General features: G+C 42.1%; 2 protein-coding genes across 2 annotated transcripts in view; both read left to right on the forward strand.

The window, feature by feature from the left end:
• Positions 1-534: 534 nt before the first annotated feature.
• FPGT (fucose-1-phosphate guanylyltransferase) lies at positions 535-3,964 on the forward strand (the record flags this gene model as incomplete). Its single annotated transcript, XM_080349055.1, has 4 exons — positions 535-610; positions 693-860; positions 1,675-1,767; positions 2,562-3,964. 4 exons carry the CDS (start codon positions 535-537, stop codon positions 3,962-3,964), a joined length of 1,740 nt encoding a protein of 579 aa, XP_080205181.1.
• A 5,439-nt stretch (positions 3,965-9,403) lies between these two features.
• The window catches only part of LOC308043135 (serine/threonine-protein kinase TNNI3K), a gene marked incomplete at both ends in the record, with an annotated part of 47,163 nt that continues 28,662 nt past the window's right edge, over positions 9,404-27,904 (forward strand). Inside the window, 11 exons of the mRNA XM_080349054.1 lie at positions 9,404-9,443; positions 10,077-10,185; positions 12,615-12,700; positions 14,234-14,331; positions 15,565-15,675; positions 18,311-18,409; positions 19,855-19,993; positions 24,333-24,477; positions 24,562-24,666; positions 25,277-25,371; positions 26,014-26,163. Coding sequence (XP_080205180.1) covers positions 9,404-9,443; positions 10,077-10,185; positions 12,615-12,700; positions 14,234-14,331; positions 15,565-15,675; positions 18,311-18,409; positions 19,855-19,993; positions 24,333-24,477; positions 24,562-24,666; positions 25,277-25,371; positions 26,014-26,163 — 1,177 coding nt within the window. The remainder of the gene's footprint in view (positions 9,444-10,076; positions 10,186-12,614; positions 12,701-14,233; positions 14,332-15,564; positions 15,676-18,310; positions 18,410-19,854; positions 19,994-24,332; positions 24,478-24,561; positions 24,667-25,276; positions 25,372-26,013; positions 26,164-27,904) is intronic.

Raw genomic sequence — 27,904 nt, forward strand, 5'->3', positions numbered from 1 at the left:
GCGTGACCGGCGCCAGGATCATCAGATCGTTAATTACCCACAGGGAACGACCCCACGGCGGGTTCGTGTGCGCTCAGCCCAGCGCACCCCGGGCCGGGGACCCGCGGCCAATTAACTGCGGGGTGGGCGAGGGAGACTGGAACAGACCAGCTCACGGGCAATTAGGGTTCCGTTCTTAATTAGGTTACCAAACTGGCAATCAGCTTATCCTGCTCCCTCCTGTCGCTGCCACGGAGGTGTAACCTGTGCCTCAAAACAGTGATCAGTTTCTACAAACACACAACACAACGGACTCAGCTCCGGGAAACCCACCCGCTCCGCGCCGTCCGGGCCCCACGTGAGTGTCCCGCCCGCACCCCCTGCTCCGCCCGACCCTACAGGGGCTGAGCGCAGCTCCAGCGGTGCCCACCCGGACACCCCTGCTCCGCCCGGGGCCGACCTGCAGACCGGGCGCCCGCTCCGCCCAGGCTCCCCGCGCGGTTCTTCCGGGTCGGGCGCTCCGGTGCCGCCTCCCCGGCGGTTCCCGGCGCGGCCATGCCGGCGGGCGAGCGCAGCGCGGCGCGGCGGGAGGACACGGCCCGGCGGCTGGCGCGGTTCGCGGCGCTCAGAGGTAGGGCGGAGGGGACCCGGCGCGGGGCTGCGGAGCGCTCGGCTGGCCGGGTGTCCCTGATGCGGGTCCGCTCTGCCCGCAGGGAAGGCCGCCCGGCCCGGCGAGTTCTGGGACGTGGTGGCGGTGACGGCGGCGGACGAGGAGCAGGCACGGGCCTACCGGCAGCAGCTGGCGGAGAAGCTGCGGCGGGGGGAGCTCCCGCGGGGCGCTCGCTACCATGTGTTCGCCGACCCCCCCGGAGCCAAGATCGGTGCGCGGCGGGGCGGCGGGTCCGGGCTCTGGCGAGAACAGCGGGGGGATGGGGGGGCCCCATGGCCGGGCTGCGGGCGGGGCTGCCGCGAACAGGGCAGGCGGTGCGGGGAGCAGAGCCGGGGTGTGCGGGGAGCAGAGCCGGGGTATGCGGGGAGGCAGAGCCGCGGGGGGGTCAGAGCCGGGGTGTGCGGGGAGCAGAGCCGGGGTGTGCGGGGAGGCAGAGCCGCGGGGGGGTCAGAGCCGGGGTGTGCGGGGGAGCAGAGCCGGAGGGTGCGGGGGATCAGAGCCGCGGATGGGTTTGTATGGTTGCGTGGTGATGATATGTGTGGCTCTTTTAAATGTATCTCATAGAGTACGGAGCATCACTGACTCATCTTTTTCATAAATTCATACTGCTTACCTTAACCTGATTGTTTATGTTGAAAAAATGTTTTAATATCTTATCCAATGCACAGCACAAACCTAGAAGACAGTGGTGTAACTGTTCATAATATCTCCCTGTAATTCTCAATTTCTGTTCGCTGTGATGTGGACAGTAACTAATCTCAGTAGCCTATCTGCAGTATACAATAACAGGCAGAGATTAATTTTTTTTTAAATCTAGCAATTTTAAGTTATAGGAGCACATAACAATATCTCAAACCATTTCCTTTTTAAAAAATAAATGGCGAGTTAATTTCTAAAGCAGAAGGCACGTTTAAAACGCAGTTCCTGATCACCCTACCCCAGCACCAGATCCCAGTATGCTTCACGTGCTGGTGAAGATACTATTGGTGCTCTTTTCAGCACCTGCTAACCTATTTTTCCTTTAGGAAGTGGTGGATCAACACTGCATGTTCTTCAATGCCTGGAAGATCTGTATGGTGATAAATGGACATCTTTTGTTGTGCTGCTCATCCATTCTGGTGAATTCTGTTTTACATTTCACACTCTAAAGTTGTACTTTTTTTTTCTTTCTAAAAATAATACGATGGCAAAGGAGGAGTCAGAGTTTGGAAATACAGTTCAGAAAAGTAATCCTGAATGTGTCTGATCTGATAATTTGAATTTAGATTGATACTTCAGGCACTGAAGTTGTTGGATCAAACATGGGGAAAGAAGTGTAATTAAGAGTATCTGCATAACGTTCTGCTTAGAAATGCCCATTGAAGGGGCTTGGCCCCCTTGGCAGGGCCCTGGGGTCACACTGAGCTTGCCTTCTTACCCCGGTAGTCAGAAAAAAAGGGAAAACAGTTTTGCAGAGAAGAAACGAGGTAATAACATGTCACCTGACCAAACTGCTGGTTATTTGACTAATCTGACAAAATTCCTGTTGGCGAGGGGGGGGCTCCTTTTTTTTAAAGTGCAAAGCAGGTGTCATTTGCTTTCTGTACTTTAACTACAAACAGGTGGTCCTTATTCCAGCTCTGATGCAAACTAGAGGTAACAAATCAGCCACAATTTTAATATAAGCTATTTAAGGCATGCTAATTTTTGGACATAAGGTCAGATCTGCTTTAAGAAATGTTTGAAGAAGAATGATCCATGGTGTTTGGTTTTTTTTTTTACATGTGTCATTTTTTTGAGGAATACTCAGTACATGACCAAGTTTGGGGTTATTTTTAAACCTTTGTGTATATGTAAAATAGTTATATAGATTTAGATTTTGCTTGCTTATATGTGTTGTCTCTGTGTAACTAACAATGTGGTTTTTTTCAAGGCGGTTACAGTCAACGTTTGCCAAATGCAAGTGCCCTGGGAAAGATTTTCACGGCTTTGCCTTTTGGGGATCCTGTGTACCAGATGCTGGAGCTGAAGCTCGCCATGTACATCGATTTCCCCGCTCACATGAAGCCAGGAATTCTCGTTACATGTTCAGATGACATAGAACTTTATAGCACTGGAGCTACAGAAACGGTCACATTTGATAGACCTGGGTTTACCGCGCTAGCTCACCCTTCAGATCTGACTGTTGGGACAACTCACGGGGTGTTTGTTCTGGATCCATGCGGTTTCACAGGGAAAGGAGGACTGGAATACGCATCTTGCCGCCAGTTCCTGCACAAGCCCGATGTAGGGACGATGCGGGAGCATGGTGCAGTGTGTACAAGAGGGAACTCTGAGTGTGTGTACACAGACAGCATCTTCTACATGGACCACATCATTGCAAAGCAGTTACTGATGTTTTATAAGCAGATGGGCACTGTTTCCTGTGAAATAGATGCATATGGTGATTTCCTCCAGGCCCTGGGACCTGAGGCCACTCCAGATTACACAAAAAGCACAGGTAACGTGGCAGGGGAGGGATCGCAGCTGGCAGAGGTGCGGCAGAAGCTGTACTCCCTCCTGAAAGGAACTGCGCTTAACGTTATAGTCTTGAACAACTCCAAGTTCTATCACATCGGAACTACTCAAGAGTATTTGTTTCATTTTACATCCAATAGCAAGCTGAGATTTGAGCTCAACTTGCTGCCTGTGGCTTTTAGCATCTCTTGCGGGGAACCCGGGACGTTGGGTCAGTCAGTGAGTGTCATCCAGAGCGTGGCCCAGCTGGGATGCTGCCTGGGACCCGGCTCCATCGTTGAGTACTCCAGGATTGGGCCCGGGGTCTCAGTGGGGAGCAGCTGCATTATCAGTGGGTCACACATCGATTGGAAGGCGGACATCCCCTCACGCTGCTTTCTGACCTCATTGAGTGTGAAAATCAGCAGCCAAGTGCAGTACGTCAGCATGGTATTCGGCGTGGAAGACGACTTGAAGAGGACTGTGGACCTGCTGTCGGATGTGCACTTGCTGCGGTTCTGTGGGGCCAGCTTAGCGCAGTGCCTGCACCTCTGGGGGCTGCAGGTTTCGGAACAGCTCTTCTCCCGTGGGAGCTCCCGGCTGGGGCTCTGGACCGCCAGGATTTTTCCTGTGTGTTCCACCTTAAACGAATCTGCCAGGATGTCATTAAAAATGTTAAATTCTGTGCAGCAAATGTCAGCTCTTGCGTTGAATGGCTTCACACTCTTGTCTGTTGAAGAAATGCTCGCCTACAAAGATGTGGAAGACATGTTGGAGTTTAGGAAGCAAATTTATGATGAAATTTGTCTACAAAGATCAAAGGAGAAGTCTGATTTGTAGAAGGAACAGTACTTGAACAAATTTCCCATTTTTGTTTGTGGATGGTTGGTTACATCCCAGCTTGTAGAAATCACAAGAGAAAAGTACACAGATCTGTTCTCTGATTCCATTGAAGTAGAAATAAAGAAATTGCATTAACAATGTTGTTGTAGCATAACATTAATAATGCAGCAAATGCAGATAAACTCTTTTTTTAATAATTAATGAAATATTTCAGGTCTCTGAAAACACTAATTGGTGACTTTTCTTGGGGTATGGACTATTATGTTTTGTATTCTTTATCAGTAAGAATATGATACAGAACAAATTAATTAGAAATGTGACTGAAAACTGCTTTGAAATTTTTTCAAAGTAGAACACTAGCTCTAGCAGCATGGAATAATACAGCAATAACTTATGTTTCTCTCTTTTCATGCTGCCTTTTAAAATAATGTTTTAAATAGGTAGAGAAATGTATTAAAAGTACTTTTAAAATCAAGACATCCTGTCTTAAACACTAATACTTTTTTTTTTTTTAAATACTTTCTTGATTTTCATCAGAAGAAAAAGAGCTGCATGAGAGATCATTCTTTCCCTTGTGACTAATAATATTGGGGTCAAAACCTGGCATCAAGATATACTGGTTTTTTGGGGTTTTTTTTTTCATTATTAGTTGTTTGGAAGCTGGTAGTTTGGGCAGCAGTTTGTTATCCACAGATTTATTGACATGTGCCCTGTGAAAACCTGTTTTGTATTTCTCTGAGCTGTCAGAGTCCCTGGAGTGATGCTGGGTGCTCCTGCAGACCAGTGAACACCAGCAGTTAACTGGTGTGAGTGGTGCGGAGAAACAACATCTGGTCTCTGTTCCTCTTCTCTACTCTTCACTAATGATGTGCTGTTGTTTCGGGTGTGAGTCCCAAAGACCCGGCTCCAGATGGATAAGCATGCTTTATACTTTCTGTTCTGGCCTGATCCAAAAGGAAAGTGCCTTTTGCTGTGTTCAGCTCAGCTGTACGTCTCTGTGTTCCCCATTGTGCTGTCTCAGCAGTGGCACCAGGGATGCTGTGCAGGGGCACCATGAACCATCCACTGCTGTGAGTGCTGCACAGGGCAAAAAGCCTAACATCACTTATTTCTAATTTTGACTGCGTTTTCAGTTTTTTGATGTTATTTTTAAGAGTGTGTTGTGTGTTATATCACTGTCATATGACTGCAAGCTTCACACATCTTTTTCTCTTGCATTTATCCATGGATTTTAATGTTTTATTTGGTGTTTTGTTAGAACAGTGTTTGTCTCCCTACTGACTGAATTCCCTAATGGCATCTTTGTTATCCCACCTACAAGGCAGAAGTGTAATGTCTCATGAGTATCACCCAAGCTGGCTGAACTTTCACGGAGTCTCTTCCTCATTGATAGAGAAGCCTTTCAGGAGACACAGCATTTTTCCCAAGGATCTCTTTTGTGCAAGAAGAAATACAAAGGAGCTAGACATGGAGGTTGGGAGTTGCTGAGGTTGTCTTCAAAGGAATAAGGAGAATTTCTGAGCAAAGCAAGGTTTTTAAAAGTCATTATAAACAGCAGTAGATTTGAGAATATAAAGGTCGAAGACATGTATAAAGTCACAAAGTAAAAATAGTCATAGAATGTGGAGCACAAAATTGTGGCTTGTATGTTGTTCTATTTGCATAATCTAACTATTCTTAGAGTATACAAGACATTTGGAGAGAAATATGTTTGACAGAGTTTGTGTCTTTGATTGGAGACGAAACTTTGCTCTGAAAAGGCTTCCCTGGCGATGGCTTTACTGCTAGAGCAGCTCTCTGGGTGTTTAGCAACGTAAGATGAAGTTGCATTCTTTTAACATGGTTTTTCACTTTAATTGTTACAATTGCATCTATCCTAAATTCCCTAAGTACTGTGTATTGATTTCATTACTGAAAGCAATCTGGATATAAATAGAAACTGGATTTGCTTCTGACATATAAGAAACAGGAAAAAAGGATGAGGAAACGCATGCTGATGGACCAGCTTTTGGGAAGTGTTGAGGTGTGGATTTGGTCAGGGACATTCACCATGGCCTTGGAAGCGGTGTTTGTTCCTTCCAGTGAAAAATCCCAGGACAGCAGTGGGATCTGGCTGTAGTCTGGATCTCCCACGCCTAGCAGCTGGGTCAGGAGCTGTGGGACCTGCTCTCAATATGTATACAAATTCCTGCTTCATTTTACAAACTAGCTAATCTTTCATCATCTGCTCTGAAGATGACAACCACTTCCTTTTGCAGCCAGCTGGGATAAACTTGTCCCAAGGAAACAGACCTGTGCAAAGCCACACAGTAAGACTTAACAGCAAGATAACAATAATGGTGAGGTGGCTGTTTTCTAATATCAGATTCTGAAAACAAGACCATCAGGGCATTCTGGCCCATGGTTTTCCTGCAGTCCGTGATAAAGAATGCAAGGTGACAGTGACTGTTAGGTGGGACCTTCTGAGAGCAGGAGGCCCCTGCAGGAGTTTGGTTTTGGTTGGGGCTGGGTGAGGGTCCCAGCCAGAGGCAGGTTTGGTGCAGCCCCTGCCTTGTTGCCTGGCTCCAGCTGCCCTCAAAGGCAACTTGGGCTGGAACAGGCTCAAATAAAGCCAGGATGAGTGTTTAATGATTTTATTCATGTCAGCTTTCTTTATTTAATTAGCTTTGCTGTGTAGTGCAATAATAGGGCTCATAATGAACATCATCTTAATGATTTCCGGGAATGCTTTGAAAGCATGCTGTAATGAACAGAGATTTAGCTGTACTGTGTATACTGCACTATGAAATCTGAGCGAGGAAGATTATTTCAGTAACCTTTTAGGCAGGAAATTGAAATCTGAGAAATTTGGCACTTAAAAAAGAACGCAAGGGAAGGCAGCTGAGTTAAAAATGAGCAGCTGAAAGATGTGGGTGCCAGGAGGTCTGGGGCGTGAGGATAGACAGGGAGCTGCGGCATCACTGGGGCCTGCCCAGAAATGTTCTGGACCTGGATGGGAGTTTGTGCTGGAGCTCAGTGGTTCCAGCTCCTTCCTGTCCCTAAATCACCAGTGGAACAGCTTCATTTTCTCCTCTCTGCACATGTGGAAAATTAATCCCTGGGCAAATGCCACTCTAGTAGTTTGAGAACAAAAATAGCAGTACTATTCTTCTCCACACTGCTTTTAATCTACTGCCACACAGAAACCATTGTAAACACCTGTTTCATTATGTGGGCTACAGAGTTCCTTGTACTTTATCTTCATAAAAATGTGTTTTCTTTTAGTGTCCTTTTCATTTTCTGTGACATATCCAAGTGTCACCAGAATGACATTGATGTGTATAGGAGCAACTTACAGCCTCTTTAAGTAAATTATAGATATGGATATGTTCTGATTAATTTGAAATAAAGATTGTTTCAAAAGACTTGTACTTTAAAGATTCCTTATGAAGGACATTTAAAACCAGAAATGGCAAAGTAAATTGTTCATGCTTCTCATGTAGGAAGCATGACAGGTGCACTCTCCAAACATAAAGCTGCAATAAAACTTCTAAAAAAATGAACCAAAGAAATTCATACAGCTCAGTAGTCTGTAAACATTACATCTGAAGTCTTTACTCACTGCTAAATGTTGCTTTTCACGTTTTAGTGCTGCTTATGTAGAAGTTCATTAGAACTGGCCTCACATAGTAGCCAGTACAGTTATCCTTTTCTACCGTTTAGCAAACAGGCTCTTATTAATTTTTGTCTTTTTCCCCCCTATAGTTTCAATTGTTCACATAACCTATGATGCAGATGCTTCAAGAATCCAGCTGAAAGCTGATTTTGTGGGGAGCAAAGCTGTTGTGTTCACTTCGCTGACTGACCAGATCACCCTCTGCTGCAGTTCCCAGTGGTCCCTCCAGGTCCATGATGATGATGCAGATGAGGCTGTGGGTCATGCAAGCTGCATCTGTGCCAAAGCTGGCCAGACCCTGTCTGCGGCTGCACGGTCACGGCTGCACTTCGAACGCCCCAGAAAAACCAGCAGCGCTGAGCTAGCGAAGCAGCAGGAGAGGAGGTGATACCCACCTCGGGCTGCATCTCCAGCTCTTCTGTTGCTTGGCAACGAGATGAGGAGGATCAGGTACCGGGCTGGGGCCTTTCTGCAAATATTTGGCTGAATATCACAGGGCATGTTGTCAAAGCAGTTCAAAGTCTTCTGAAATGCATCCTTGGTTTTATGTGTAAATCAGTTCAAATAAATAGGTGAGCTCAAGCTGTGTCAGGAACTATCACAGGAGCACAAGTTTGTTTACAGTGGGATGCAGTGTGCTGAAGATTTTATATATGTGCATTATATTTACATTTCTTGCCTCTAATCCCCTAACTGAGGAAAGTGAGGACTTGTACATAGAACAGCTGCCAAGGTCAATTAACACACTTTGAATATATAAATGTGTATATTTATACACATATAAGTATAGGTATATCAAACAAATAAAAAAATAAAGGAGGAAAAGTGACATATACAGAAATCAGCATGAATCCCATAATTGGCTTGAAAATATGTGCAAAGTAATTCCATTTGATAGAAAGCACAGGGAAATGGATATGAGAAGGGTAAGCAATAGATGAGCTAACCAGATGACTGGGGAGATTCCATTTGTGCAAGTAAAAAGCAGTGTTATTTTGTTATCAAACAATCTTTCATGGTTCTTAAGCACAGGCTTTTACAGGAATGCATCTGTACACACAGTCTGGATTAATTTTGTCGTGGTTCGTCTGCACATGTATATACAGAGCTCAGTTCACCCATCACTGGCCATGGGGTTTTTACTGTGTTGCTGAGACATTGGGTCCGAGCAAAATGCTCCCAAACAGGACACATCGGTGAGCACAGCACCAGCTGGGCTGGACACACTGCCCGGGGCACCAACAAAGCGACAAGGTTGTGTTCTCCCCATCCCAGAGAAGTTCTGCCTTCCCAGGGCAGCAGCGTTTGCCCCTTCCCTGGGTCCCCCTGCGGGACCAGCCTGACTGTGAGAGCCACTAGGGTCTGTCCGTGCCCCCAGTGTCAGGGCAGATACCAGGCTGGCCTCCCCAAACCCTAGTACCCCCAGGGATCCTGATGGTGCAATGGGGATCCAGCTTCTGAAGTCCCTGTTTCTGTGCAAGATTGGTACCAAGCTGCTCCATCACCAGTTTTGGGTACTCAGCAGATGAACGCCGATGTTGCTGCAGAAGCAGACAGTGGGATTTTAAGCAAGCTGCTTAGGTACCTCTGTTATTTTTTGACAGTTGACAGCACAGACCGTTGTGCTCCATGTCATTGTTGCATGACATTCCATTTGGCACAGGGTTTATTTTTAGCCAGAGACTATCAAAAGTATTTTTCAGTAGGACTGTCACTGCTCTTGAACAGGGAATCATATTACTGCAAGAACTTTGCTGGAACAAAGAAGATCTACTGGACAAATGGGAAACTATAAATCTAGACCAACCCAAACTTGCACTGGTAATTAATGTTGCTTTTTTAAATGCAATATACCATACATCTGTCTACAAGAAGCAAATGATATTTCGGGAAATAACTCATGGCTAATTTGCTCCTGAGGTCAGGGATAAGGTATTGTATTGTTCTCGGCTTATGAGAAGAATGGATAAGCCATGTTGCATAGGCAGCCTGTGAAAGAAGACAAAAAGCTGGTGAACTGAAATATTGTGCAGTGCTATAAGTTCATGTTAACCTATATTATTATGTTGATTTAACTTGCACTTCATTAGAATAACCTTTAAACTTCCAGCCTTTTTGTGCTGTGTGTCTATGCTAAGATTTAGGAAATAAGAGCTAACAAATGCTGCCTAAGGGTTAAGTTTTTTCTTGTTCAAGTTAAAAATATTTCTAATAAGGATTCATATGTATTAGTTGTCCATGAAATCAGTATATATGTGTCTATATTGGCTGTAGCAAGAGCAGTTTAAGAACTGTCACATTTTAAGATTTCATACTTTGATAGAAAACTAGATGAAACGGTGTACAATTGAATGTTTAAAAATCAAGTGCTTTGGTTACTGGGACATTATGATTTGAGTTCCTGCTTTCTATATGTTTTGAAGCGTTTTCTGAATCAGAGTTTTTTGTTGTTAGATGAATGGAAGAAGAAAGTTAGCGAATCGTATGCTATAATCATAGAACGATTAGAAGATGACCTGCAAATCAAAGAAAAGGAGCTGGCAGAACTGAAGCATGTTTTTAGGTAAAATATTCTGGAAACTTCTTTAAGAATTTATTTCAAATGAATATTAGCTATTAAGCAGTATTTTCAGTTTCAGGTGTTTTCTTGTGGAAGGAGTTTCTCACGTATGGAATGCATGTTCTTTAATGTCTGTTTTTGGGAATATATGATTACAGTTCTGGCACAGAGTCCCTCAGCGTAGTACCAGAATTAGTGGGTGTTAGTTCCTCGTGCCAATAGTTTATAACAAACACCTATATACTTCTGTAAATTAATTATTTTTAATGAGGTGGCTGATTTTATTGTGAACTTTTTGGTTTTGCTAACGTGTTGCTTCAGACAGGAATATCACAAAACCACAGACAGGCTGGGCTTGGAAGGAGCCTCTGGAGTTAATCCAGTCCAACCCCTGCTAAAACAGGTTCACCTCACTGAAATAACAAATTCTAAATGAACACAAATCAGATTATCTTCTGAAAGTGGATTACAAATTTGCGATTGTAATCACTTTGTCAGGACAGCACGTGCTTGCAAACAAGTTCACCCTAGTAACATACTCATATGTTTGTTATCTGAAAAGCTCAAATAGAAAAAACACCCAGCTCATGGACTGTGAATAAGTAAGTTAAGAAAATGATGGGATAAATTATTTCGGACATAAAAACTACTTAGAAAAAATAGTGAATTCTAAGCAGAAATAAATAGCAAGCTCAAAAAAGGCCAACTGGTCATATAAATGATTCATCATGCTGGTTTCAGCTAGCATAATTTTCAGTGTTTGAGCCCAGTAAGCCAAAGAGCACGTTGGGCTGTCACTGCAACATGCTAAGCACTCCAGCCCTGGTACAGTGAGGTACTTGAGGACTTGCCTCATTTTAAGTAGTAAAAGTAATTATCTTAATGAATCAGAGACGGAGTGTTCTCTGTTTTAGATAACCAAGACACTGAGCCCATGGTGGGAGTGCTGGATTCCTGCCTGAGGCACCAGAAAGGAAACAATCAGGTTTGGGGGGGCAGCCTCGGCATTGGGCTCCTTGGTCCCTCTCAGCACCCGTGTCCCTCTGGCTCAGGTAGGACCCAAGTTCTCCCAGCGGGAGGAGGGGAACTGGTGATGCTGGTGCCCTGCGCTGGGAAGGAGCTTTGTTTTCAGTCTCTCTTGAGGAATCAGCAGTGGTTTCAGTTCCAAAAGCTGCCCCCAGCCATGGAATCAGTCCCATTCTGCACCAGCATTCCTGCTTCAGAACCATAACATGGGATTTATGTCAGGGTAGACCGAGCTGAGCGAACAGAAGCAAAGACAGGTCAGTGGCTTTGTCTGCATTTTGAATTCTGTTTAAAGAATAAATTATTGACACATTTATTGAAGGAAAAGGCCCAAATGTCACCTTGCTTAACAGGAGAGGTTTGCAGAGGTTTATATTTTAAATTGAGAGAGAAGTCTTACACCTTATTTTTAATTGTAACTGTGTTAAACATGATTAACAGTACTACTCAGTATGGATGTACAGATATACAAATCTAAATGTTCTGCTAAACTGTGATCGTTGGTAAACTGATACTGAATGGAAAAAACCTGAACTTCTATGGACAGACTGAAACTGGCATTCTCCACAAAAATATTAATCATTTTGTGTATTAAATTTTCAACAAATGTAAGTTTAGTTGTCTGAGACCTTTAAGTGTCAACATGCTTTTCCTTCATAGGATGCAAGTGCAAACTGTAATATTTCAGTTGTTCGCATCAAAATCAGAAAGACTTGACTACAAGATAATGGGAAATGAAAATAAGGATCTATAAGGATTTTAAAATTCTACTTTACTCTATTCTATTTTACTATATTCTAGTGCAATAAGGCATTGCCAGTTTTTTTGCAGTAATCATTACCAGATTTTGTCTGAGCATTGGTAACTTCTGTGTATGTGTTTCCATAGTGTGTTCACAGAAATGTTCCCATGTATTGATTCTATGTTGTTTCTGTGCTCTCATTTGGGGAGCATAAACTCACTTTCTGAAAGGCTTTTTCTGGTTATTCTTTTTACTTTTTTTGCCTCTAGTTCTGTACATGTCCTGCTCTTTGTTTTAGAATGAACAGACAGATTTTAAATATATTTCTCGGTTAGTATTGCATAAATAAAGAAACTGGTTTTGTATGGATTATTTATATTTCTGAAAAGTCTTTCCTCTTTTTTTCTTTAATGTATAATAGCTGAATTCAGAATGTATATACTGTGACTGAATAGCAGGATCGTTCAGAAAACCGTAAATCTAGACTACTCATTTGGTAACAGTAAAGTATTTCTAGATTTACAGAGTGTAAACTGGATGTAAATTGGGCCCCATGTCTTAAAAAAAAATTACATTGAGATTTCTCTTTTAATTCTTTTTCCAAATGAAAGAAACTGTGATGAAGGATGAAAACAGTAATCATCTCTAAAATCTCTTTTTTCAGCTCTGATGAAGCCTTCTGCAAAGTCAATTTAAATTATCGCACAGAAAATGGGCTCTCTCTACTTCATTTATGTTGCATATGCGGGGGTATGTATTTGAAACACAATGTTCTTTAAACATTCTATTTACATGGCTGCTGACCTGTTCTGTCTGATAGCTGTCAGGATGATTACCTGCTCTGTTAATTGGCATCTGTGTTGTCCTTGCTGACAGCTGGATAAGTGTCTGTGTTACCCTAAACCACATGTCCAAGGGGGGTGAATCGAGTTACACCCAAACCCATTATAGCTGATTCTTCAGCCCAGTGGAAGTTTTGATTGATAATGTAGCATGTTTTACTACAGGTGCTCAATTAATTCAAGATTACTTGTGTGTTAGTTAATCAGTTCGCACTCATTGTGTAGTATGGCTCTGCATTTCTGTGTTCTGTACATGGTACAGACTGACTGCGGGATAGGCAGCTACTTTTAGCAATACTTGGCCATGCATACAACGTCTGTGTTTCTAGTATAATGAAAATAACTGTGCTTGATTTCAGAGAGATTAAAAGAAAAATAACTCAAATGTTTCAGTGAAAAATATCAGCTGTTAGGATTTTTGCAGATAGCAAATCAGAGTATGCTATGCAAGAAAAGAGTGTGTGATGTCTTCTGGGGTGTTCATAAAAACATCCATTTCCCACTGATCAGCATTGCTGCTCTGCTATCCACATAGTGAGTCATTAGTTCATGCACACTATGTGTACTTGTTACACAAATTTGTGCAGAAATTGGCTGAGAGAAGCAAAAACAATGTTATCATCAGGTTCCAGCTCCGTGAAGTATTTACGAACAAGATGCATGAAGAATTTGCTGGATCTTGGTTGGGTGCTGGCAGGGGAGCTGATCCTGCACTGCTCAAAACCCAGCGGATCTTCATTCCTCATCTCAGAGAGTGCAAGATGGGATCCCGAGCTGACACCAGTGCCCGGTGACAGCAGAGCCACTGGTGGGGTTGCTGGGAGGGAGCTTAATAGAACACAGAGAGTTCATTAATTAGGCACAGTCTGTGAGCACTTGGAGGAGGCAGAGAAGCCATTAGACATGACAGTGGCCTTGATTACTGCCAGAAGAGTTCAGAAAGCAGATACATTTTGGGGATCATCCCTGTGCACCAGGAAGGTAAGAGCAGAGTGACTTTCTGTGCTGACATCCGTCAGCATCCTCAGAGCTGTCCCCGATGTGGGGAGGGGAGAAGGGCATGGCTCCTCCTGAGGGTCTGAGGAGTCCTGGTTTTAGGAACCAGGGGCTCTGAAGCCCCTGCTGATTCCTGGAGCTCTTCGCAGCATGGTCAGGGTGCTGAAAGAGCAGTTTGCTTTACAAGTTCAGCTATCCCTAACAAATCCCGATTGAGTGCGAACAAACAGCCAGGCAGTACGTGGCCAGGTGGCAGCTGTCCCTGGGTGACGAGATGGTGCCCAGTGCCACTGGCAGGTTTCACCAGATGCATTTCATGACTCCCCTCGGGTCAGCAGACGAGCTACCTGTTTCTCTTTGCTTTCAGACTCACACAGAAATTTCTTACTTCATCTTGAGCATTCTTTTCTGTAAATGACTCTGTTTCCCAATTTTCATCCCAAAGGTAACAAATCACATATTCGAACTCTGATGCTAAAAGGACTACGTCCTTCCAGGTTAACAAGAAATGGATTTACAGCTCTGCACTTGGCAGCCTATAAGGTAAATTATTTTGAATAGAATTGATGAAAAGAAATCAGAACTGGGCAGCTTATTTGTCTGAACTGTCTATTTGAACTCTCTAGTTGCTACTTCTAGTGAAAACATAAATTTCACATTTACAGTGCATGAGAAAATGATCTACAAAGAGCCCATGCACAGGAAATCAGCATGTGCTTTTTCAGTGTCATCTATGAGGATACAATATTGCTTGGGAAATATGGATTAAATCATGCAATGCAGCTCAAGATAGAGGAGTGTTCTTTTTATTATTATAGCTATTAATAGAAACAATCTCAAAGGATTTTAGTTTACAATTTCTGTCTTTTTTACTTCTTTTTTCCTCCTCAAGTTCCACATTCAGACTCAATATTCATTTTCTTCTCTATTGTATTTATCTTTTAAGACTCAACAATAGCAGTAGCAAGGAATAAAGTGGACAAAGACAGAATTTTCCTAAAGAATTATGATTCTTATTTTGAGATGGAGCATCTTAGCAACTTAATCCATGTATAGACTAGCCCTAAAAGCACTTAGTTTTTTAGCAGGAACTCAGATCAAATTTAGAAGTTTATATTCTAGACTGTAGTGTTCAACCCTTATATGTCCCATAGCTGCTGCAAGGTCATAAGTCTCCTCCTTCTGCCAAGCTTTCTATTTGTAAAGAAGAATTTATTAACAGTCATATTACCTGGGCCTTATGACTCTTAATGTGTTTCTCAAGCTTATTTTTATTACTATAATTCGATGGTGCCTATTGCTCTTGCTATACCTGGAAGAAGTCATAGTAAAAATTGTGTTCATGGCAGGAAAGAAGTGAAATGATATGAAAAACAAGCTCACTGTTCAGAATTTGACATACGTGCTATATATTTATCCTGGGAACTCCTCAGGTGCCCTCATTCTGTGTTAGGTACTATAATGTTTTGACATTTAAACAGCTTGTGTGAGCACTTAATAATGGCTTGGAGAGATCTTTAAAGGCATCAAAAATCAGAATAGAGACTGGTTTTAAAGGCACAAGGTTTATATAGCGAAAGAGAGACTTGTGGTGCCCAGACAGGTCTCCTCTCTGCTCCATCCTCGCACCCTGTGCTCCGGGGTCACAGTTGGTCCCTGCTCTGAGCACAGTGGGTGACAGCTGGGGACACTGGGTGCACACAGCTCTGCTGGGCTCCCCCGCAACCCAGGCATCTGCGAACCAGAGCTAACGAGTTCTGTGTGCACTTCTCACAGGACAACACGGAGCTGCTGACAGCGCTGCTGCACGGCGGGGCCGACATCCAGCAGGTCGGGTACGGAGCCCTGACAGCCCTTCACATCGCCACCATCGCCGGGCATCACAGGGTGCGTCTCTGCTTTTCTGTACAGCAAATTAGGAGTGAGTGCTAGTATTAGCAGGTCCTTTATTTTTGATCAATGCCATTCAAAACAAAACTTGGAATTGGTTTAGCGCAGCTAAATTTTATTTATTTTTTTTGTACATTTGGGGAAAACAACATCTGTGTAGATGTTTTTACATTGAGCAAACATGCACAAAGAACATAGATCGGTTTGTACATCGCTTACTGTAATTTAAATCTCTTTAAAGTCTTAGCAACCAATGTAATTGTTTTCTAAATGTCAGGATTTCTGAACTAGGATATGGAGGGAGGTTTCCAAACACTGCCTTTCTGAGCATGAAGGAAGCAGAAGGGAAGAGCTTTATTCCCTCAGTGTCACAGGCTCCACTTCACAGCCCTGTGACTTCCACTTCAGAAAGGGACAGAGGTTCTCAGTTTGGAGCTATTTTATACTCTGGATTAGTGCAGAGAAAGTTGTTCTCAGGGTAAGTAATTTCCAGCGGGAAACTCAAACATCTGCACTGATAAGTCTCCTGTGGGCTGGAGACTTGTCACTGGGAGCAGGGAAAGGAGAGGGACAAGGTTCCCTGGGTGCCGTGATCACACTCTTCCCTCTCTAGACAGTTTCTTATCACCCACCACCTCAGCGCAGTCATTTCACACATCAGCTCATTTCTGTCACCCTGGCAACAGCTCACTCACTGTAACTTAATTATTTTTTTAATCTCTTCAAGTACCGGGTGTGCAAAAATACCTCGGTAATGAAAGGTTTATGACTGTAAACGTACTCATGAATTCAGATACTTCGCTTTTTATCTCCTTTGGGTCCATTAAGCAAGCAAAGATTTTGTCCTCTGCTTGAGTAAAACTTTTAACTTACAGAGTGCTGGACTAATTTATGGAGACAGAAACATCAGAATTCTTTACAGCAAGAAATGCATGAAAAAATAACTAAGTACAAAGCAGGAAATACAGATGATATTAATACCTGCCTTTAAGCTGTGAATTTAACTGTGCATTTTAGGCTTATAAATACACTTCGAATATAAGAGTTTGGCTGAATAAGTAGAACAAAGGTGTGTCGTTTTCAACAGAAAAGAAGAACCTCTGTGCATGCACATTACAAGAAAAAATACATGTCTGATGAACTCCCAGGTTAAAGCAGCCATGGAGCTCACTGATGGAAAGAAATCCATCTTTTGTGCTACATTTGCAGTCAACCAGCTTATACAGACACACACACACACTATTTGCACTGATTCAAAGGCCTTAATTGCTAAAGTTTTCTTCTCATTTAAAGTTTACCTGCTAAGGGGTCAATAATCATTGATTTTATTTTCTTAGAGGATTTCTTATCCCTGCCTTTGTCCAAAAGACAAAGTCCTTATGTAGTCTGCCTTATGTTTTATTTTGTTGACTCCTTCTAACCTTCAGAGTAGCTTAATTAATTGTCTCAGAAGTGAACATAATTGGCTTGAATGTTCAAAAAGCTTCTGAATAAGCCTTTCATAAGAGAATTTTAGGAAAAATTACAAAGTAAGAATATTGTTCAAAGTGTTCCAATTATCATTTTGAATTAAAAATTGGTACCTTCATGGTGGTCTCTGCCACCACGACACGAGTGCACCCATCGCTCCCAGCCGCACTGGTCCCAGTACAGACCCAGGTAGAGCTCAGCTTGACCTGAGTTTCCAGACAGGGGACAATGTTTTGACTGCTGTTCTCCAAGCCCCATCAGGTATGTAATGATGTGGTGTCACCTCAGCAGTGACAGAAAGGTGCATTGGGTGCAGGTGTCATAGCCAAGCATCACAGCCGCCATGTCCCCTCGTCCATCACCAGAGTGGGGCTTCCCAGACACCCACCGTCCAGCATCCTCATCATTGTGAGACTTAAAAATTAACATTCATCAAAACGATATGTAGAACTCCTCCAGTAAACCACAGCACAAGGCCCTTAGCATGCAAAAAGCTTCCCTTGTGCTTCAAAAATCCAGCAGCCCTTGGGTGTCAGCATGTGATCCAAAGTGATTTCATTCACATTCCTGTTTTGACAGTTATTCGGAAAGCCAATGTTTGATAATTCATAGCTAGCCAGGAAAACACCAGCCTCCTGAAAGACCAAAAAAGAGACATTTGAAAGAAAACACTTAGGGTTATTTATTGAAACCAAAGGGCTATTATGTTTTAAAATAAAAGGAATCTTTACACACTGAGGGAATTTACCTTCACACATTTACATTTAAAAGAATCTTTCATTTTGTTTTGTTTTGGTTTTTTACTTCTGAAAACTCTGATATGTTTACTGCTCTTTGTTCACAACTGCCACAAGAAAATTAAAGGTTATTCTGAAAAACTCCAGACAGTCATTTCTCTGCCTTTTACTTCATAAATCAATCTCTTTACTGGCAAACACATTTTCAGGCTTATTTATAAAGCATCAGTGACATTCAGTGTTCAGTTAAAGTACTGTAAGTAATCACTTTTACATGTACACAGTTCGACACCTTTATAGCTCGCTTGTTTGGAGCTTTTTGCTGTTTTTTAAGCTGGTGATGTAAGGTTTCCAAATCTTGCATTACTAGCTGACCACCTATATATAGCGCTTCTACTTGGGATTTTCTGTTTGTTTCATTCCAGGCTGTTGAGATTCTTTTGCAGCATGGAGCTTATGTGAACGTTCAGGATGCGGTTTTTTTCACCCCATTGCATATTGCTGCATATTATGGCCATGAACAGGTAATAAATGGGGGAATTTCAGAACGTTGAGGAGTAGAACACCGAGGCAACGCTATACTCAGTGTTGGAGATTTTTTCTTTGCAGCCCAGAGGGTCCTGCCCTGGAAAGATCTCACATACTGAAGTTACACATCTAAGAGTCTGAATATCAACAGGACATTTCTACACTTTAATCCCCTGTGCTAGACCTCAGCAAAAATTGGTGTTTTCCCCTCTGAACCTCTTGAAACAAATGATTGTTTCACTAGCTATGATAACCTACAGACAGACCTGGACCCAGAGGCACATTTCATTTGGTGTTTATTCATCCCACATTTCACAGGTTGCGCAAGGAATGTTGAGTCTGCTACCGTAAACTTCTTCAAGGAAGTGGACATCACTTCCCAGTAATAATTACATGGAAACTCTATTGGCTTTCTCTGGAACTCACAAATTGTGGCCACTTTCAAGTTAACAGAAAGAAACAGTAATTTGGGGAGCAGGATTTTCCATGAGGTGCTGTGCACAGGGCAGGTCCAGCTGTACTTGCTCCATTCAAACAGATCACAGACCTGTGAAACATGATCTGATGTTCTGCCCAAAGCTGGCATCAACCTTCCCGATTCTTCCTTTTACTAAAGGATAGTTGACATGTGGTTAATCTAGCACTCATTTGCCTTGAATAGCCCTTCCTTCTATGTGAAATGTAATAATGAGTCTATTTGGGCTTACGCAAGTCATTCCCTGTACTGTTCCTTGGCTAAAAGCGTGTGTTCTGGGATATTGTCAAGTTTCAAAGGATGACCTACAGGTAGAGTGTATTTTTCATTCCAGTGACATGTTACTTGAAGTGTTTTTGTAGGAAAAGCTTTTGAAAGAGCAGAGTCTGTGTGCACAGATGATTCAAAATGCTTCTGTGGCTGTGTGACAGCAAAGGTGTAGACCACAGATGCATCCTGAGATCCCTCTTGTTGTACACGTAAATATATGTGCCTCATCATCCAGCAACATTAAGAAACTCCTTGCATGTTGGGCTGAGAAATTAGTTTGCTTATTTGCTGTAAGCCACTTCTGAACAAATAATCACATTCTTGTGAAATTACGCTAAAAACTCGTATGGTCTCTTGTGGTAATAATGTTTGGAAAGGAAGCCAAGGCTCTAACATCGTGGACTTTGGAGGCAGTTGCTTTGTTATGCTGACTGGTCAGTTAAACAAATACATGTCTTGTGTCTAGCCCTTTACTATACATAACATTTCAGAGAATTAATGAGCACTTGCTTTCGAGCATTTTAATATTTTCATAGAAGTGTAATTTGAAAATGAGTTTTGTATTGAATCTCCTCTCCCTCTTGCAACTTTTAAGAGATGCTCATGTATACTATTACGCAATGCAATATTCTATCTGATTTTGTCAAAAGATTTATCTTCATGTGATATTTTAATTAGCTTTGATGAAATATTTAGGTAACTCACCTCCTACTCAAATTCGGAGCTGATGTGAACGCAAGCGGTGAAGTTGGGGACAGGCCTCTCCACTTGGCTTCTGCCAAAGGTTTCCTCAACATCACAAAGCTCCTGATGGAAGAGGGAAGTAAAGCTGACGGTAAGAAAAGATAGTTGAAAAAATCAGCTTTAACATTGTATTTTATAGGCAGAGTCAGACCTTGAATGTTGAATTTAGCTTCCTAACACATACTGTGTGTTTGTGTATCATCTTTGGGCAACTGAAAGAAAGAAATAGCAGCTGGAGAGTTTTCTTCACTTGGTTTGTCATCTCACTTACATTCTGTTTCCATTCTTGTTAACTAATATGTACAATATGTAAGGTAAAATCTTGTCCCTCTTGTAGTCTATGGTAAAACTTCCATTAATTTCAGTGGGGTTAGCAGTTTGCCTTGGGATCTTGGAAATCTGATCCTGGAAAAAAAGAGCTGGAAAAAACAAGAAACAAATTAACTAAAAGAGCATTTGGTACAAGAAGCCTTTTGCTCCCAAAGTAGCACACTTTGAAACTTGGTATAAATATAGCAGTGGAGGAACAACTCTTAAATGCCTAGGAATGGAAGTAATTGCTGAAATAACCTGAAGAAATTTTGGCAGTGTTCTGTGCAGACCAGTAATTGGTGTCATAAAGTTGAACTATTTCTTTTAACCCAACCTGAGTGACTTGTTGATCAGCTCTGGGGCCATGGCAACTGAAGAAAAACAGCAATCGCTGAATCAGATTGAAAAGGTCAGAGTATTGCTGAAATATGGCAATATTTGCAGTCTAACAACAGCCAAAGTCCTTCATCATCCCCACCACAGTATACAAGAAAAACTTATAAAAGCTATGTACTACCCATGTATATATCATCACAAATGTTCGTATTTTATAGATGCATGTATATAAAATACGTTACAAGTACAATTGGTTCTCCAGATACTAATCTCTTCATTTGTTTCATCATAAAGACTGTAGGGAAAGACTGAGCAAATTCTGTGTATTTTCAGAAATCACATAAGGTCTCTCAAGCACATTTCTTGAGCTGTTGATCAGATTCCTTTAAGCTTCTCATTAATTCTGAGATCTTTAATATATCTTGAAGGCCAGCATGCCATTACAAGCCCCTGTTACTTGAAGTGCCTTAACTATCTGGAGATGTTTTCAAACTGATTTAGCCTGGAATTTTTCATTTATGTTTTTATTTTTAACAATTTCCATTTCCTTCTTCATTTTTTCACACCTTCCAAATTCCTAGAGATTTCTTTGCATTACTGAGTCAATGGGATTGCTGCCAACATGCATTATTTATTCTGTCAGGAAATACGTTTTTATATTTTAGAACATCCAAATGGTAGAATGTAGCAATAATTGGGGCATATAGCATCACTTCATAGTTTTCGATTCATTCTTGTCATCTGATATAATTTTTCCTGGGTTAATTGTAATAAACAAAATGGAGAGGAGGGGTTTTTTTCTTAGGGTAAAGATGCAGGTGAGCCCTGGGCTGAGCCTAGTCTGGGGATAAGCCTGACCTAGGACTTGTGTTGTGGAGTCCTGAACCCCTGGGCCATCAGAGGGGACATGGTTGGGACCCAGCAGTGCTGGCATCTGGACTGGAGCCCAAGTCATCCAATTAACTGGTGTTTCTCAGTCTCATCTGCCACTTACATGAAGAGAGATAAACTTGATTATTGAAAGTAACGAGCTGTTGCTGTGTTATCAGCTGGCCCGTCCCAACACTCCAGCAGAAAAAGGAATGGGTGGATGAAAGGAGGGCTTTTAAAAAAAAATTAACGGTGATTTAGAATTATCAGTATGTTCCACTCTTTCTTATGTTCCATTTGTTTTTAAATAATTGCTTCTCAAATGCTTAAATGTAGAAGTAGGACTTCTAATGTAGATGTTTGCGTGACTTCAAAAACTGTTTCCTTCAAAGTGAAAGAAAAAAAATTCATATTTAGAAAACTGTTTTCTAGTCTAATGGGTTAGCTAAGAAACAGAACATCTAGAAACTTAGCAGACTGGTCGGTGGCCAGGAAACAAGCATTTTCTTTTCTTCACATAAGCTAAATGCTTTTTTTGTATTATTCTCCACACTGGTGGTTCTGGAGATTTCTTTCATGGACCATGTGGTATCAAATATATTCTTTGACTTCATAACTTCTATGGTCTTTTAATAAAATTTGTCTGCTCTCAGGACTACTGACCTGCCCAGCATTCCAGCTCCTCTTTTTTCAAGTATCGTTGAAAATCACTATCACCTCTGCCAAATACAATCCATTTCAAATTTTAAACCCGAGTTTCATATTAAAAATCCAGCCATGTTCAGTCAGGCTTCTCTGAATGTTAATTAGTTATCACTCACTGGGACTTGAGCACTTTCCCTTATTTTTTTAAAAGCATACTTGCACTGGTTTTTTTTATCCTTTTACTTACTGAAATGATTTCACCTGTTACTTTCTATCTAACTAATGTCTCCATCCTAAGAGTAATTTCTACAGTACTCCATCTTCTTCCAAACAAGAACTTAGCATCTGCTCATTTTTACTGTTTACTTGTAAGGCAACCGGATTTTTCAGTCTCTGACTGCCACAACAGATGTATTGTCTATCTTCAATTTAATATAAAAATACTTTAAAACTGCAATTTAAAGAACTCTTCTGTACTCTTCTTTAGCAATACCTGAATCAATATGATAAATACCTTTTTGCCATAACTCTCTTCTAAAGCGCTTTTAACTGATTTTTGTTTGTTCTGCCTTTGAACTTCTCCTCCTTTTTAAGACAATATTCCAGTTTGCCTGTCACATTTGATTTAGGAATCAAAAAGCTATCAATTAAAACAAAACCCATCATCCCATGTTGTATAATATATCCCTCCAGAGCAAAAGAAAGGGTTTGCCAGCAATTGACACCATTTCCATCTTCACAAAAAAGGATGATACACGTCTTCCTTGCAACCCTTTACACCTTGTTGTGGTGCAGCCGCTCGTGGCCCCAGGACCCCGATGTCCTTCAGGCCGTTCTGTGGGCACGTATTCTAAAACACTGACATTCACTGTTGTAAAACTTTGACATTTATTCCCCTCTTATTTATTGCACTTCAGAAGGAATCTGTGCCTGGTAGCTCATCATAATAAAAAATAAAGGCTAACATGTCACATGAATCTATAAAGTGAAGAATTATCTTAGAATAGAGAAATAAAACAGTTTACTTTTCTTTGCTCCTTTTAATATAAGACTGCTAGGAAGGTTAATGGGGGCAGTTAATGAAATTTGTGGGCTACAAGCTTAATGCAAGTTACAGAAGTTCCTTTTTGTTCCTTTTTTTTGGCCTGAAACACAATTCATCTTTGGAACTACCTGTCGCTAGACATTAGTGAAGCTACAAGTTCAGCTCAGTTTAGAGGGCCATCCATTTCTGTGAGCATTCAGCACTACTTCAGGCTCAGCTATAGGAAAGAACTGTTCCCAAGAGCTGTTTGTCAGAGCTGTGCTGAACAGCATGAGTCTGGACACCTCCAACAAACACATCATTCCTGAGTAGGATCTTCGTTTCTTGTAAACCATCTCAAAGATCTGGTGCTAGACTGGACTGAGACCTAAATGTTGCACAGGTAGGCTGGACTTATCAGTTCTATCAGCTGCGATATCAAACAGCTGTGGTTGGATCTTTAAACATGGAAAGAAATACCCTCAGAACCACAGCAAGGCGTGCTCTCTTTTAAAACAGAATAAAGACCTTTTTCAGATAATGAAATATTTGTATGTCTCTGTGCCAATGGAGAACTCTGCCTAGAGCCTTGTACCGTCTCAAGAACTGTTGGGTTTATCTTGTTCTGTTACAGATTATTTTAAAAATAGAAGCTCATGATAAATATTGTGTCTCCATTTTGTTTAAATTTTCTTTCTGTCACTGACTTTGATCCTGCTACCTAAGGAAGCTAAAATAAACCTTAAAACCAACTGGATTTTCCTTTCCTAAGAGAAACAGTGAAATTTGTTTCTTTCTAGTATTTGCAATTAAAAACTGTTGTTCCATGCTTTGGAATAGCTCTGTGGATTGCTTTCTTACATGTAGTAACTGCGTATCTTACTTCTGCTTCACATTGTAATATGCCGGCAGCAATTGTTCTTTCTAAGGGTCATTTATAACTCATGATTCATTCCTGGAAAGTCGCATCAAAACGTTCAATACATCTGCTACTGGAAGAAAGCAGTTGTACCCAAAATCCAGAAAATTGTCTTGACAGTGAACTATAGATGATACTGAGTAATGCAGTTTTGATATATGCCATCTCACAGAAATTTCAATTTTAAAGAAATAGGACCATAAATACTTTAGCAGGAGATTTTATAACGTATATGCACAGCACATAAAGCATTATTAAATATCCCAAACAAGCTATGTTAAGTATAAAATGCTTTCTTTTGTCTCTTTCTGGGTCGAACGGCAGTGAATGCTCAGGATAACGAAGACCATGTTCCTCTGCACTTCTGCTGTCGATTTGGACACCACGAAATTGTGAAGTTCTTGCTGCAGAGCAGCTTTGAGGTGCAGCCCCATGTGGTGAACATCTATGGAGACACCCCCCTGCACCTGTGAGTCCTGGGGGGCTGGGGCACACGATTTGGGCATGACCAGAAGGCTGGTGTGTTAACAACCATCACTGGCTTCATCCTCAGTGCCTGCTACAACGGGAAGTTCGAGGTTGTCAAGGAAATAATCCAGCTCTCAGGAACAGAAAGTCTCACTAAAGAGAATATATTCAGTGAAACGGCTTTCCACAGGTGAGTGTTTAAAATGTGGTTATCAGCAGAATGTGCCACCCGAAATTACAGATGTCCTAGGTGAGGAACAAAGAATGAGAGCGCTCCATGGTGTGTCTGGAGCTGCAGGAGAGGATGTGCTGTAAAAAGTAGAACCAGGTGCTGAATGGCAAGAGAGTGAGCAAGCATAGGGCAGGCATTGGGTTTGTCAACATGTGTGTGAATGGCGATCTCTCCTCCTGTCCAGTTTGAAGCTGAGTTCAGAGCCTGTTCTGCCTGGAAACTGGCTTGAGCTTCGATGTTCTACATCAGGAATGAGGTGGCAGAACACGTTTCAGTTATGATCCTGTTAGTTTGTAAGGTGTTATTTAAGCAGTACTTTGCAAAAGAGACTGTATTGGTTTTGCATCATTGTGCAAAAATAATTTATCTAAGAATAATCAGAATGTTTCTGAAATGACAGGAATGAACATGCTTTGGTGGATTAATCATGCATTTGCACGTTTCTAAAGACCCTTTATTCTATTACTACATCTTTATCTTCATGTAGTACTTTCAAAATTTTTGGCTACCTGAAGTATTTGTCCTTTTATGGACTATAGCATTCACTTTTGCCTTTATCTTTTTTCAGTGCTTGCACCTATGGAAAGAACATAGAACTGGTAAAATTTCTTCTTGACCAGAATGTTGTAAGCATCAATCACCAGGGAAGAGATGGACACACAGGTAACATCACCATCCGCTTGTGTATGAGTGCATGTACCAGTGCATGTACCATGGAAGCCATATTTGCAGTCAGGATTTCCAGGGTAATTCCCATGATAATTCCATGATCAGCATCCCATTACCTTTCAGACAGATCTCAACTTTTTTGAAATATATTTGCAGGTAGGCACAGAAGTGGTAAGAGTTCAGTGAGGATGTGTCAGGCTCATTAGCTTGTATATGAGTGACAAAACCTGATGTAAATTGATTCTCATGTTGTTAGGCTTCTCAATAGTTTGTAAAACTGGTCCCGAGTGTTATTCTACCAGGGATGGGCATATAAGACATGGTGTCTGAAGGGCCACACACCTCCATGTTTCCCCCCATACCAAAAAAGAGCTTTCTTTATTTCTAGTTGCTTTTCCTCAAGTACAAAGTTGTTATATGTGATTTGCAGGTGGCAGAGTAAATGATGACATGTTGTATAGCAGGCAATAGATTGGTTCTTGCAGCTTTAGTATTTTATTTTCACCTACTGCCTCAGGTATTTTTTTTATAATATATTCCTTTATCAAGGAAATCAATTTGTGTTTTATAGTTGTTGCTGCAAGCCCTATTGTGATGTTCTGGCGGTCATGCTTACAACCTTCTCTGATGTTCCAGGACTACACTGTGCTTGTTACCACGGGCATATTCGACTTGTTCAGTTTTTACTGGATAATGGAGCTGATATGAATCTGGTAGCTTGTGATCCTAGCAGATCCAGTGGAGAAAAGGATGAGCAGACCTGTTTGATGTGGGCTTATGAGAAAGGTACTTCAATTTTCTCATTTCTGCTACAAAATCCATAAGGACAATCCAGAAAGGAGAGAGCAGTACAAGAAGCTGATGATAGCACAGAATAACCCTTCAGTGCCTGTAGACTGAGAGCTCTCACCATCTGCTTTCCAGTTCCTGGCACAAGGGGTTATAAAAAACAGCCCTTTTCTCTATCTTCTCAGATATGCTGTTAAACATCAGTTTAATTCAACACAAACTCAAGGACAGGAGTATTTATGTGTTGCTACAATAGAAAACATACAGCCTGTTTAGAAAAGGTTATTTCTCCCTCTGGTATGTGTATGAGAAGTTTTAATTTTATTACTGAAGGAGGCATTAAAGGAGCAATGAATCAGAGTCTGTAATCTTAAATTCTTGCAAATTTGGATCAAATCAAGACATTTTCCATGTCCTGTATGTACAGTGTTCTGTCAGATTTCTGTCCTGCTTTTGACTCCACGCAAATGAAAAGCTCTATTTCTTCCTGAAAATGCTTCTGACATTCATATCCATGTACGGATTGCATGGGTGTTTGAGAGCCCTGTATTTCTGTGGGATGGCCTTCAGCTTGTCCTTCCTGGCATGGACATTGCACCCACGGTGATGCAAAGAGCCTCTGCACTGCCTGGGGAAGGGAGCGACCACCTTTGGGTCAGCACTGCTGTTGCCTGGGGTGATAACACCTCAAGCATTGAGTTCAAGAATCCTCTGAGTCTGGATGTCCAGAAAGCTGCTACCTGTAGAAACCCGTCCTTAGTTTAAATTCTGGTGTTTTAGAGAGCTGTTTCTTTCTGGTGACACTGGTGCAAGCCCATGTCCCCACCAGCCCTGGAGGCAGCAGAGCTGTCCTGTAGAGGTACCGGGATGAAAGTCGGCAAAAAGCCTCTGCCTCCTGTTTCCTCCAGAGCTGGAGCTGTAGGTGGTTTGCAGGACTCCAGAAGATCTGGCAAACAGCCCTTCCTTAACTCGTGGGCTTGCTGCCCTCTCCCTGGCTTCCTACAAGCCAAGAAGTTTGTACTCATCAGGGTACTGATGAAAAACATCCTTAAAGAAATGCCAACAAGCTCTGCAATGGGACGAGCAGGGATGACGGGGAGCATTTGGAACATGACCGCAGCATCAGGTTCCCAGTGCAGACACGTCTGCTGCTCCTCCTGCCCACTGCCATCCCTGTGAGCAGCATGTGGGACTGTCCCCGGGGACACCAGCAGCACTGACCCAGCACTCGCACACCGCACAAGGCTCCTTTCCGCTGTGTGCTGGGGATGGGGACAACAGGTACAGCTGGGGGTGGTTCTGGGATGTTCCCCCTGCGTCCAAAGGCAGTGCGGTACCATTTGTGATGAGAATGACTGTCATATAGCAAAACTACGGGTTCCAAAGGCTTTTCCAATACCTGATCATGGCAAAATACTCTGTATGAAATTGCTGTGGGAAAATTCATTTTTGAAAGGTTTAGGAAAAAGTTGTGAACACTGCCAAGCAGAACTGTGTGCATCAAACACCTGAGAGCAAGACATCGTGTACATCCCGCTCCGGTTCCTGCGGAGAACGAGGAGCACAGCAGCTGCCACAGCAGCACCGGAGGGGAATTTTGTCCGGCTTAGGACACCAGAAATTAAATATTTTCAGGCACTGGTTGTCCCTGTAAGGCCTATTGAAGACTATTGTCAGCTTCCATTCTAGAATTTCTGTAGCAGGGTTCCCTATTGCCATATATCACGTTTTAGGATTG

This window comes from Nesoenas mayeri (assembly GCF_963082525.1).
Source record: "Nesoenas mayeri genome assembly, chromosome: 8".
Classification (NCBI taxonomy): Eukaryota; Metazoa; Chordata; class Aves; order Columbiformes; family Columbidae; genus Nesoenas; species Nesoenas mayeri.